Source organism: Cryptomeria japonica, chromosome 10 (assembly GCF_030272615.1).
Source record: "Cryptomeria japonica chromosome 10, Sugi_1.0, whole genome shotgun sequence".
Taxonomy (NCBI): Eukaryota; Viridiplantae; Streptophyta; class Pinopsida; order Cupressales; family Cupressaceae; genus Cryptomeria; species Cryptomeria japonica.
Genome location: NC_081414.1, coordinates 501,417,504 through 501,431,054, shown reverse-complemented (window position 1 = coordinate 501,431,054; position 13,551 = coordinate 501,417,504). Strand labels below are relative to the sequence as shown.

The following is a 13,551-nucleotide window of genomic DNA, read 5'->3' as shown; positions in this document are numbered from 1 at the left end:
CTTCTCGATGCACCAGGATTTTCTTCCCATTCTTTCCTCTTGAAACTCAATCTCATTTGTTGGTGTATTGTAATCTTCAAATATTTTCTTTATGTTTCTTTTACTTGATTAACTTGATTTTTATGGCACTTTCAAGTTTATAGTGAAGATCATACCATAGCTCAAAAGCCGCTACAGGTGATACATGACCAGCAAACTATTTAGGGCATTAAAGACAATAATTTAAATGAAATTATTCGGTATGACAAGCATTTTTTGTTAGATTTGGTTCAAAGTCGTTATAATATGCACTTTGCACTATGTTGACTTTTCCCTCCAAATACTAACTTAAGGTGGCTCTTCAGTAGTACTAAAACCTTACATCAAAAAAAAGTTAAGCAGAGAAAAAATTGTTTTCAAACAAAAAGTTAACAAAGAACGAAAAAGACAATGCATTGTACCACATACCTTTTCTCAATAACTTCCAATCGCTCCTCCCTTTGGCTCCCACCTATTAACTCCCCAACCTGTGAAGTAGTGCACATAAGCTTAACTTCTGACCAAAAGATGTGACTACAATCATAAGCTTAGGCATATGTGGACTCATCAGGTTTAACTCAATCTCAGAGAACCAGTTTATGGTTATTGCGCATTTTATTTCTTATATCTAGGCTCACTACCTAAACATATCATCAGGAAATGAGGAACCTACCTTTGGCACAAGTACATCCATGGCAGCAACAGTCTTGTTATCGTCATTAAGTCGCATGTAAAATGCCTTGATCGTTTTTGGATAGTTGTACACAATAACTGGCTTTTCATATATAACCTCCGTTAAATATCTGCATCAATTGGGTATTAAAATTTCCATCCAGCTTCCCAAAAACTGGATCCAACAGTCTCAGAAAAATGGATTGTGCAAGTATAATCATATTTTTTGTTAAGTTTCTAGTACATTCCAGCAAAACGTATGTGAATCTTTTAATTTGCATACCTTTCATGTTCTGATGCCAAATCAATGCCCCATTCTACCTTGTTATCAAATTTCTTATCTGTGACCTGCCTATTTACAAACATACGCAAAAAAATTCAAATTATTGTGTTTGAAGATTGGGAAATCAAGAAATGTAAATGATAATTTATGTCTACAACTACTTGCAAAAGAAGTATAACCTTCTCTAGTCGTTGAACAGCCTCTGTGTAGGTAATACGTGCAAATGGAGTTGAAACTATTTTTTGAAGACGGTCTATGGCAGTCTTGTCAATCTTATCTGTGATGAATTTCATATCATCAAGGCAGTTATCAAGCAACCACTGACAAAGAAATTTCACATAATCTTCTGCACAGTTCATGTCATCCTGCAAATGAGATTACAGAATATTATACAGTCAAACCAACCATACAGTATTCGTAAGATTTTATCATGATCTTCATTCTAACAATATCATTAACGATCAGCACTAGATTATTTAAATCGAATTAAAAGATCTCAATTTTTTTAGAGAATTTTTTCTCAGGGCATCAAACTGTAAGATTCAAATTTACTGAAAATCACATCAGATAACATACAAAAACCAGTAGAATAAACAAATTCACATCCTCTGCCAGCCAAAAACTGAATGCATCTATATATGAAATGAATGAAAAAGAATACTACCGGCATTGATATATTATATACAACTGTCTAAAAAATATTGATATATATCAGTTTGGAGATATGTTTTTTACAAAGAAACGGGACTCGGACTCGGCTCGGACTCGGCAAGGCCGACTTGGACTCGGACTCGGGACTCGACGTCAGACTCGGCTCCAGACTCGGCTGGACTCGGGATAGTGAAAAACTCAAGAAATTTAGAGATTTTTAAATATTTAAAACTTGTTTCAGACACCCTTTATTGAATACACCTTAAAGACACAATAACATCATCAAACTCGGCTCATTTGATTACATACACAAGTATACATCAATCACATAAGCATAAATGCAAATTGTAGCTGAAGAAAATAACAAACATAGATATATATAAATATTGTCAAATGTATACAATATTACAAAACTCATGGAATAAAAAATCCATGTCATCATATTATCATCATCAAATGTTTCATACAAATACCAAAGGAAATACAACTACAAGTCTATGGCTCAAAGGAGCCTACACCCTCCGGCCCCGGCCTCGGCCCCGGCCCCCTGCAAAGGCGTCTAAGGTAGGTCCTAGATGATTCGACTGCCATAGCCGCTCCCCGTGACACCATGCCATGCTCACCAACATCAGGAACATCCGTGTCACTATCTGCCTCTGAATCTCCTGTCTGTGCTCGTGCTCTCCGCTCCTCCTTTGCCATGGCTACAGTCTCAACCTCTATATCTACCTAGTCGATCCAATCAGTGTCAAACTCAGAGGTTAAATTTTCTCTACTTCTATCGACGCAGTTTCCCCCCATATTTTTCGACAAGGGTTTGGGGGCAGCGCCCCCAAGGTGGGGTCAAGGGGCATCGCCCCTTGCGGGGTCAAGGGGCAGTGCCCCGCGAGGCCAAAAAAACTTATTACAAGTCTGAATTAGGGTTTCTTTGAGAGTCTTCCTTAGGGCCTGGTTTTGCTCTTGTTGCTAATTGGGTCTTGCTTGGTGAGTGAGTATCATTCTTGAAGGTCCGAGCTAGGTCAAGTTGGTGAGTGATAAAGTCTAGAATGTCATCCTGATCTTCAAATGCCCTGAAATTTGGCTAAGTCTGGAATGTCCTGATCCTGAAATTTGACTAAGTCTGGAAAACTGAAGAATCCTCCAAAAACTAGATTTTGCAATATAACTCATGGAGGCCCGAAACCACTCTCAAACATCCTGATAGTATATATGGAATATAACTTAAAGTATAAGAAAGAAGAAAGATATAAGGAAATGTCACTTATACTTAAATGTTATATTCCATAAAATAATCCTAACGGAGAGACCAAAATGTCAAATTTCGATCCTGACCCTTCCAAAAAAACTTATTACTTTTAAAAAAAACTTTTTAAAATGTTTTTTTTTTGTCATGTTATTAACCCAGCCAATAGCCGAGTCAAGGGCTCAAGACTCGCCGAGTCTGGCGATTTTGAGCCAAACTCGCCAACTCGGCGAGTCTGGCAAGTTTACTCCCCAGACTCGAACAAGTCCGAGTCCGAGTCCCTAGGACTCGCCGAGCATGACTCGTACTCGGACTCGCCGAGCATGACTCGTACTCGGACTCGCCGAGTCTGGGCGAGTCCCGTTTCTCTGGTTTTTTACTTAAAGAGTTATTTTATTTTACTTCAGAGTTATTTCATTTACTGCATTGGCACATACATTTTTATTTTTATTAGAGAATTATTTTATTTTATTATATTGGTTTTAATTATCTGAAGAGCTATTTTACTTTTGTATGTAAATTTAACTTTACTTTTCTTTGGAGGGTTTTATATAAACCCCAATTTGTTTAACTACCCAATACAGGAGCATAAGCCATAGGCTGAACCTCTTCAGTGAAGAGCCAAAGACTGAGGAGTATGCATTCCATCAAAGTCGACCGGGGCACAATCTCAACCTCATCTCTTATGATGCCGGGACTTTGCACTCAGCAAGACTTGACCCCTGGTGGTCTTATTCAGAACCATTAAACTTCACCAGCAGACCAAGGGCTTATTGACTAAAATCTAATTTTACTTTTGAAAAAGCCACTGTTCATTAGTAATTCTTTTGTTTGGTATTTACATTAAATTATGTAGTAAATATAACATTCATTATTTCAGTAATTCTTCTGTTTTGTTTTTACACTAAAAAATGTAGTAAATACAACATACTTATATGTTGCCTTTTAAACTTAAGTTTATTATTAAATATTAATTATCTGATGTGTAAATAGCTATCAAATTTAAGTTAATGGATTTTATGTAGATGGTCATGACATAAGATTCCTTGCTGCCAAAGTCAAACACCTCTCGCCAATTATTTGATGGGTAAATGGCTGTTAAATTTAAGTTAAAGGGTTTTTATGTGCACAGTCACAACATGAGACTCTTTGCTACCAATGTAGAACACCTCTCAGCATAATAAATGCAACATGAAGGAATAGGAAATGTGAATGATTCATGCATAATAAACTCCATCTAAATTAATTACTTAACATGGTTACAACATGGATCATGATGCATTTAGGCTTACCTCCAAATCTGCAAAAGCAATTTCAGGTTCAACCATCCAAAATTCTGCAAGATGCCTTGAGGTATGAGAATTTTCAGCCCGGAATGTTGGCCCAAATGTATAAACACTACTCAAAGCACAAGCATAGGTTTCAACCTGGAGCTGACCAGAGACAGTCAGAAATGCCTGTCGTGCAAAGAAGTCATGAAAAAAATCAATGTTCCCATCTTTTTCTGGAAGGCCAGGTTTTAATTTAAACCTTTCTTCCAACTTTAATAGCTGGTCTTTTGCCTTCTGAAGCTCAGAAACCGCTGCACCAATTGATGCCTTATCAGCTTTGTTTGTTTTCAAATCTGACACTCGTTGACCTTTGTCTTTAACAAGAAGCTTATAAGCTTCCATATCCGCTTCAGTAGGTGGAGGGTTTTCCTTTAAATCACGCGCTAACTTATCTGCCTCACTAAATAGTGTTGTAACTTGAAACATTTCCCCAGCACCCTCACAATCACTAGTTGTGATAATAGGAGTCTGTATATAATTAAAACCATGATTCTGGAAAAAAGTGTGTGTTGCATATGCCAGGGCATTGCGAATTCGTGCAACAACTGAAATCTGCAATACGATAACCAAAACAGACCCAAAATAGTCAATGCATGAGTTGAATAGGATACAAAAGAAAAGAAAACACGATGCAACTGTAGTGCTATTTCCATTTCCATTCCTATTTGCAGCAGCAACATTCTTATACAAATATCAAAAGCTTTGTAATCCAAATACTAGCCAAACAAAGAAAATGAATTAACTACTTTTTAGAGAAGACTGACTTTTTTGATGCATCCTAACAAACCCTTACACATAGAGGAGATTGAAAAATTAAAACCAGCTCATACAAGCTAAGCAGTATATTTCATGAAAAACAAACTATTAATCTTGGTATAGGTTCAACTGAATTGATTTCAGTTCCATGGATCTGAAAGAAAGACAAACCACTTATTTTATTTGCATAAAAGAGACTTCTGACAGAAAATATAAAACCCAAACACATTTCAAATCAAGAATACCTAGTTTTTGGTCGAGATCAGAAAGTTTCCCAAATGCAAATTCAATCTTTCCACATGTACTCATTCAAAGAAATTACTAGCATGGTGCCTTCACTACACATCAAAGTTTAAAAACTCAGACTCGCCACGGACTCGGCAAACCAAAAATTTGGACTTGGACTCGGACTCGTGAAAGACTCGGCAAGGACTCGGCAAAAAAAAAAACCGTAGTTTTACAAAAGAACATAAAGAAATTAATGCATTTAGAGAACATAAGAGCCATAATTGAAACCTTACACATGTCACATACTCATAGTTTCAAACTTTCAACTCTAAAATGTATAATACCAAGATTTCTTCGATGCTAATTATGCTGTTATATGGAGCCTAATCAGACTCGGAGGTTAAATTTTCCCTACTTCCATCGGCACAGTTTCCCCCTATATTTTTCGACAGGGGTTTGGGGGCAGCGCCCCTTGTGCGCTCCCTTCGTGATACAGGGCGAGGTCGAGGGGCAGCGCCCCGCGAGGCCAAAAATACTTTTATTATTTTATAAAGGCGTCGGGTGTTATTTTTCTTTTATTTCACTCCCTCAGTTATGCCAAATGAAGGCAAAAAAAAAATTTTAAAAGTCAATTTTAAAGCTTGCATGACTTTTTTTCTGGGTCGCGCGAGTCCATCTAAAAGACTCGCGAGTCCGTGCAAAAGACTCGCGAGTCTTTCAGATGGACTCGCGAGGTGAGTCGAGTCAACTCGTGGCTCCCATGGACTCGCGAGTCTGTGGCGAGTCCACGAGTTTTAAAACTATGCTACACAAAGACCATTGATTGCCATAGCAATCACAGTTGTCAATAAAAACACATTTAAAACTCGTTCTCTTATCATCAGTATATCAGAAATAAAGGACAGCAAACTCAAAAAATTGGATATATTGCATGACCTTCAAAGTAACAGCCCTGATAGAGTCAAGAGAATTAGAGCTTTAAACAAAAAAATGAACTAAAACTTGGATCAGTGTTCTAGAGAAAGGATAAGAGCAGCAAGTAATAAGATGCCAAAGAAGTACTATTGATTTTGGCACCAGATAAATTATAACTGCCATCCATCATAGTGACCATACTCGGTAAGCCTAAAGCAGTAACTGCAATGGCATGCGGGAGTGAAAGGAGAAGGGAGAGACGCAGAGTGGCAGAAGGCAAAATCGACAGCAGATGGCAATGGTAACAAGGAGTTTGGACTGCACAGGGGCATTGGTCAACAGAAGGGCACCCAATCTAAGGCCAGTGGGGATGTCTCTAGTGGTCTTGGGCATGGATTTCTCTCGTCCACAAAACCCCCTGCCCCAGAAGCTGCGCCTCAAGTGCTCGTGACAGAAGGTAAGGCAGGCCTTCTGCTGTATAAGGAATGCACAAATATTGAAAATCCCTTCTACAGCTGGCAATTTTGGCAAGCATCAGATCTTAAAAAGCCACCTTAATCTTTCTCCTTCCCTGATTGCTCAAAGTTTGGCTATGACAAAATTGTCAGATTCTCTAACTAATTAGCCGGGTAGCAGAACTAATCCCAATGCCCCTATTTCTTCCCCTCAAAAGAGTCAAAAATTCTGCCTCTTTTTTCCTACGCAAGAGTGTGTTTCACGGAAGAACCTCTTGACTTTCATGTTCCTGATGATTGTATTGATACAACTTCATACAGCATTGGCAGCAGGTCTATTGTCTTCTGATGTTTTGGGATGCACCCTCATTTTGTTTGCTGGACTAAAAATATTTTGACCAATATGGCACACCTTCCATGTTTGCTTTAGAACACAATTTCTTTCTCTTGCAGTTTCTTTTAGTTGAAAATTACAATTTTGTGCGGCAGATGGTCCATGTTCAACCCAGCAGTTGCCAACATTTCTAATATTCTGATATGGCTGTGCATGAATAATCTTCCTTTGGTTATGAGAGACCTTAAATTCATTCAGAAGTTGATAGATCAAAGGTGAGTAAGTATGCAAAAATTGATTCCGAGCAGGATGAACCTAATTGCAGGTTAGCATGTATTTGCACCTATATTAACACGTACAAACTAATCATTCATTCTATCAAAATCCATTTTTAAAGCACGTGAACCCAAATTTTAACATGAAGGGTTGCTACTCAGGTGCTTTTGGTGCAATGTGATTGGCCACAAAATCTCAGGGTGTTCTTCCCATGTTTCCCCAGTTCATCAATCTACCTACCTGAAAAAATGGGTGAGGAAATCTGGCAATCCTGACAATGATTTTGTTTGGTGTAACCATGTACAATTTTTCACACAATTGAAGTCTTCAATATCTCAAAACCCAGATCAATACAGGAGGCTAGAAGAGCTGCCCGTGCCTTCAACAATCTTAAACCATAATCTTAAACCATGAAGGGTTCCTCTAGCATCTAACCCCATTCAGATTTTTTATGATAAAGCTCATCATTGGATGGATCAAAAATTGGTGATGATGAAGAGTTTTAACACCATGTGGAGCAGATATTAGATGATGAGGCTCATTTCCTCCAATAAATTACAGAAGAGTGGGAGCCTGAAATTAACTTCCTCAAGAATGAGGAAAATCAGTTATTCTCATCAAATATTTTAACTATTTCCCAGACTGAGCGCGAAATAATCAACCAATTTGTGGAACATTGGGTAAGCAAAGAGCAAGGAAAACAGAAGTTGAAAAATAAAAAATGGAAGCTCATGACTCGGTTGATGATGGAACACAGTGGACCATGGATGCTTTCATCACTAGAAGGTGGAAGCTGCTTTCAAAACATTCTTGAGACCCTGAGATTCTACATTGAGTGACAATAGTTTCTTCAGCCTCCGTTTCGATTATAAGTTTATTAAGCAGCATCTTTGAGTGGCTTATTCATGTGGTTTAGCTTCTTTTGTTCTCTCAGGAAAATTTGACTCTCCTCTGTAAGTTGGAGTTTCTTTAGTGATGGCTGATTGATGTTCGGTGTTTTCTCTGTGAAGTGTTGTGTTTCTTTAAAGAGTTGTCATTTTTTATTCTATTGGGTGAGGGCCCTGACCTCAGACTTGACTGACAAAAAAAAAAGCGCAGATTTGCACTAAAGGAAACAATATTTCTAAACAAATTAATATTCAAAAATATTTTTGGTGTAAGAAACCAAGGATTAAGATATCAGTGGCATAAAAAACAAATGAAATTGAATAGACCTATTTATTATTTTTCATCTTCCTTCAAAAATAAATATGAAGACAAACTAAATACTCAAAATATATGTTCTTCCTATAAAATATCAGTACAATAACTATCTTTAAAAATTGGCATCTGGTACTAAAAAAAATTTATGGAAAAACCTTCGAAAATTGAAACAACTTCAGCATAGTCAAGCTCAGTCTACCAGGTCTGTTCAGCAGATAGGGCTTGACTCTTCATCTCTTGATAAATGAAAACCGAAGGTTGAATGGAGAAGCTTCCAGGTCCATCCCCTTGATTGCAGGCACTCCAAATCTCAAGGCAGATGCAACTCTCCCGCTGACTGTAGGTAGGAATCTTGTCCAAAAAACTTAACAGTAGATTGCAAGGTAGAGCTCCTTCAAGACAAGAAATATCACCATCTGATAGATGGCAAGAGGGAGTCAGCTAAGTTAATTTGCAGGTCCTTTGAGCCCCACTCTTCAAAAGCTTCATCGGTCCCCTGTCCCTATCCACTCGGGGAAAGGTCTGCCTATAATCTAGCACCCAATCTGCCTCCAAAACATTTATATATTCAAGAGGATTGGATCTATGAAGAGCTTAAGTTATACCCTGTAAGGGTAAAAAGACCAGTCAAGAAGACAAGGTCAACCTAGGACAGATCACTCTCCATCACCTCCGCTAGCATGATGCTGAATTTCACAATGACCCTTTGTTTGGCATTAATAAATGTACATCCTACAATTTTCTGGATCATAAGTTTTTATTCTTGTGTGCCTAAATTTAAAAGTTAAATGCCTATTCTGCTGCTTTCTTGTGCCACAGGGTTACAGCTTTTGGTATGAGCATAAATCTCTTACATATATTGGGGGAGTCACTACCTGTGTGGGAGTTGATGGACCTTTTTGTGTTTAGCATACTCTTTTGAAACTTGCACAAACCACAAGCTTCCCAGCTCAGACGTATTCAATGTTGAAGTTTGTTTCAAAAGTTCAAACCATAATAAGCAGCAAATGCTATACTCTTACCTTAAGAAGTTTATTCATCATGGGCAAATTTCTAGAAACCAACATCAAATCAGAGGAGGATGCTAAAGGCCCTATATTCATTCATGTCTCTTGCAAAACACTATTACATCCAGAAGAGTATTCGTCTCATTGGAAAAAATTCCAGCTGATAACATTAAATCGGGAGGAACTAAAGAAACAGTGTTAAAGGATATTGCCAAAAATTACTTTCACTCAAGCGTAAACAAAATTCATTTGAAGATAAACCCCACAGAAAGACATACAAAGTGTTTAAAAGCAAGCAGATCTCATTGAAAGCTTCAACTGGCAGGGAGAAAGTCTAATAACCACTTGCATCTGAGAAGATCAATATCCTAGAAGCAACAGGAAAGGTGTAAAGCGTAAAACTGGCCCTAATAAGTCAATCTTTTGCAATTCTGGAATGGACTAGCATTGGAATTTGAAGAACCATAGTCATGTTTTACAGCATGTTTTTGATAATCAAAATTTCTAATATTTATGTAATATTACCTGTCAATTCAGCTAATAATATTTTCTATTACCCCATGTACTTCAACTCATGAATATTTTTGTTATTATGGACCATTTAAAAGCAGTAAGTAGTTCACAAGACACATTCTGGGTCGGAAACACAAACTTTCTAATAATTATGTAATATTACTTGTCAATTCAATTCATGGATTTTTTCAATAGGCATTGCACTTCAACCCATGAATGGGTTTTGTATTGTGGCTTATTAAAAAGCAGTAAAGTAGTTAATAAGACACTTTCTGAATCATTTCAACGAACCAGGTATGTAATTTAACCATAAGTGATAAGATATCTAGAACTAAAATACATTGTGTATACAAGTTAGTGGATACTGGTAGAAAGTACCAAAAAAGACTTTGTCAAAGACATCAAATCTTGTGTATAAAGAAAAGAAGCCAAAGGAGTGCAAGATAAGAAAGTAATACCACGCTATCCTTTAGTGCATGATAGATCTTATCTGTGAATTGAAATAACAGCATATCCTATGTGCATGGGCAGTTGCCATCACTTAAGTCTCCAGAATTTCAATGAATTATGTTATTGCAATGCCTCAGAAGAATGAGGTGCAGAAATTTACAACTTGATTGGTAATCTGTGGCTTAATTTTCATGCATCAAAACAAGGCAGCTTCAAGGTTTAACAGCCCTTTCAGACATGAGTATTTGTTTCATGAAACATTGTAAATTTGGTACATGCATTTGAAGTTGAAACCATTCATGGACTCCTCAGCCATATTTTATTAATTTCACAAAGCTTAGCAACAGCCAAGGATCTCTCAATCCATCTTCAGTTGTCTACAAAGAGTTTCTGTGATGCTACATTACAAGATTGGCTCTTTAGACAACAAAATGTAATGAAATAGTCCAGATCTATTGACAAAAAATTATATCAAAGAAAGATTTATTGTCCCACCTTATACCTTTTAGCTTGTAGAACAAGCACAGATGGAAAAAAAGCAGCTGGGAATCTGCTATAATTACTACAATTTACATATCACATCAGTGAGTTAGTTGCCACCATTATGTCCTCTCTTTGGAATTCAAAATATGTTACGGAAACAGTGTATGTGATGTATTATATCTGAAAATTGCAAATTTATGAATTAAGAAAAACCGTACATGCATATTCAATGCATAGCATCAATGGTTCCAGACCCCATCTGAATATTGCAATTCTAGACCGTGCCAATGCTATAGTGAAATGTTAGAAGCTAGAGCAGCTTGGCAATGCTGGCCTATTACAATTTCCTTCCATGATTCCATCTGCTCTAATTATACAAAAAGAACTAAAATGCTTTAATTTTTTAACTTTTGGCCCTGACTATTTGAGAGCATGTAGAGTACAATACTATCTTTGACAATAAATGCTTTTGATACAAACATTTGTCTTTACTCCAATTGCTTATATTAAGAAGGTGTTGAATCTCATTTACTGCTTGGCAATTGTTTTTCTCCCATAGACATCCATGTTCTTGCAGAAAAGATAATGTATTGTAATCAATGTTAACAGAAATCAACTTCTCTCAATGTTAATTGAAAATCTTTGTGCATGATAGAAATTATTTGCATAATATTGTTTATTAGCATTCATTAATGTCCACCTCCAATTTTTTCTGGTCAAAAAACTGAAATGAAAAACAAACCATCATAAAAAATCAAAAATAGCTTGTCAATGTGATTATGTCTAATTCATGTGCAATTGAAACAATATCTGCAATAGAGCCTCCCACCATCTGGCTTTACACTCAAATAACATAAAAGATATTTATCATTTATGAAAAAGCAATACAATCAACCTTCCATTATTTTGGTTTCAACAAAGAGAAATAGAATCACTTTTTTGATCATGTAACATGTTTCCTGTAAATTTTGCATTAGATCTAAGTTGGTAAATGAAAATATTTCTAAAACTGATATTGGTAACTAGACTTCTATAGGCCAATGGGATAAACCCAGTTTCAAATCCGTTAGATTGGTTTTTCTGTGTAGAGTCAAGTAATATACTACATCAAACTCTGGGAACAGTGTACCTCAACTGAGGAGACCATGTGTAGAATAGATATCTTTACTAGTGGTGTATGGGGGCAGTGTACCTCAACTGAGGAGAATAGGTGCAGAACAGATACAATCGATGATAGCATCTATGCCTTAGGTTATAAGGGGGCAATTCACCAACGAAAAGAAAAAATCGCATTCGAATATGATCTCGAGTTCGAAATCTATCCAAGTAACAAGACAGTTTTTATTGCATCCTACCAATCAATAATATCAAAAACTAGAAACCAGAGCACATTAAAGCTTTAAGAAATGAGATTTATCGACAGTCTCAACCACAGCCAAAATAAATGAAACAGTTTTACTACTGTACATACAAATTTTCCTATTTCCGATTTAAAATTGATATGGGTGGTTGAAAATTTCTATATCCATACCGTGTTTGTTCTGGCCCTGAGGTGTACATAACTCCTCAGATGCTCCAAGGGCAAGTAGGTCTTGGCAATTGGGTACTTTCTGGGATCCACAGTACCCACTTCCAAAACCTTCGTAAGTTTTAATTCCACCTTCTGCTCTTTTCCTTCAGGTGGTTGCGTCCGCTCACCTTCCACCATTACACAGGTCCCTGTTGGTGTAAGCTGAGCCAGAGAAAAAACCTCCCCATTTACCAACACCTGAAGATTATCAAAGCAAGACCCATCATTCACTTCGAGAAAAGTAATACCTCCGTGCGCTCTAGATGTCTTGACCCATCCACCTACAACAACACTTTGTCCAAACAGGCCCTGCCCCTTATCCGGACGTTTTATTATGGATTTGATCAGCACCCTTCTCGAATACTTTGCCTGGGCAACTTCAAAGGAAACACTAATGTTCTCCATGGCACTTGTGAGGGATTCTTCAGTACCCATGAACGACAACAACAAACACACTGATATGCCAACACACGCCCCCGATTGGTTATCGCTCTTCCAAATGTATGGCTTTCACGATTGCTTCAGAGCCCTGCATAAATCGTGCTTTTGCAAAAATCTTGTTCTTTGATACATTAGTGTTTTTGTCTGTTACAGCCTATGATCGCTGAGGAATTACGCTTTTGCAAAATGTTGTTCTTTGTTTTATTATAATAATAATAATAATATAATAATTAAAATTTTATTATTTAACTTTCTTATTTGAACGGTTAAAAGACTACCCATTCAAAGGGGCTAATTTTTGTTATAATTTTATTATTTAACTTTGTTATTTGAACGGATAAAAGACTACCCATTCAAACGGGCTAATTTTTGTAGACATTTTGATCAAAATTTTAGGAAATTGCTCAAGGAAAGGAGAGATTTTAGGTAAAATGTTAAAAAAAAACAGAATTTTTATTTTCTATTTATAATTTATTAGTGTTTTAAGTAATATATGTCTTAATATTTCAAAGAAAATTTTAAATAGATAATCCTCATAAAAATTATTTAATACATAAGATTGATTATCAAGTTGGAGTCTTGTTGGTAAAATTTATCTATAACAATTATGGGCTCATTTTGATGGATTGTCATAATGTGGTTACATAGTGACATGTAACATACTCTTGTGTTATGTTTGGCCCATTTCTTAATCTTGCATATTCACCTCATTGTTGACCCAA

General features: G+C 36.6%; 1 protein-coding gene across 2 annotated transcripts in view; it reads right to left on the bottom strand.

Moving 5' to 3' along the window:
- The window catches only part of LOC131039373 (asparagine--tRNA ligase, cytoplasmic 1), a 29,826-nt gene extending 16,820 nt beyond the window's left edge, over positions 1-13,006 (bottom strand). For both annotated transcript variants that reach the window (XM_057972106.2, XM_057972105.2), the window contains exons 1-6: positions 12,350-13,006; positions 4,160-4,750; positions 1,153-1,338; positions 974-1,038; positions 692-821; positions 448-506 (exon numbers count right to left, since the gene is read on the bottom strand). In XM_057972106.2, the coding sequence (XP_057828089.2) occupies positions 448-506; positions 692-821; positions 974-1,038; positions 1,153-1,338; positions 4,160-4,750; positions 12,350-12,823 (1,505 nt within the window). In that variant the 5' untranslated portion in view covers positions 12,824-13,006. The remainder of the gene's footprint in view (positions 1-447; positions 507-691; positions 822-973; positions 1,039-1,152; positions 1,339-4,159; positions 4,751-12,349) is intronic.
- Positions 13,007-13,551: the final 545 nt, after the last annotated feature.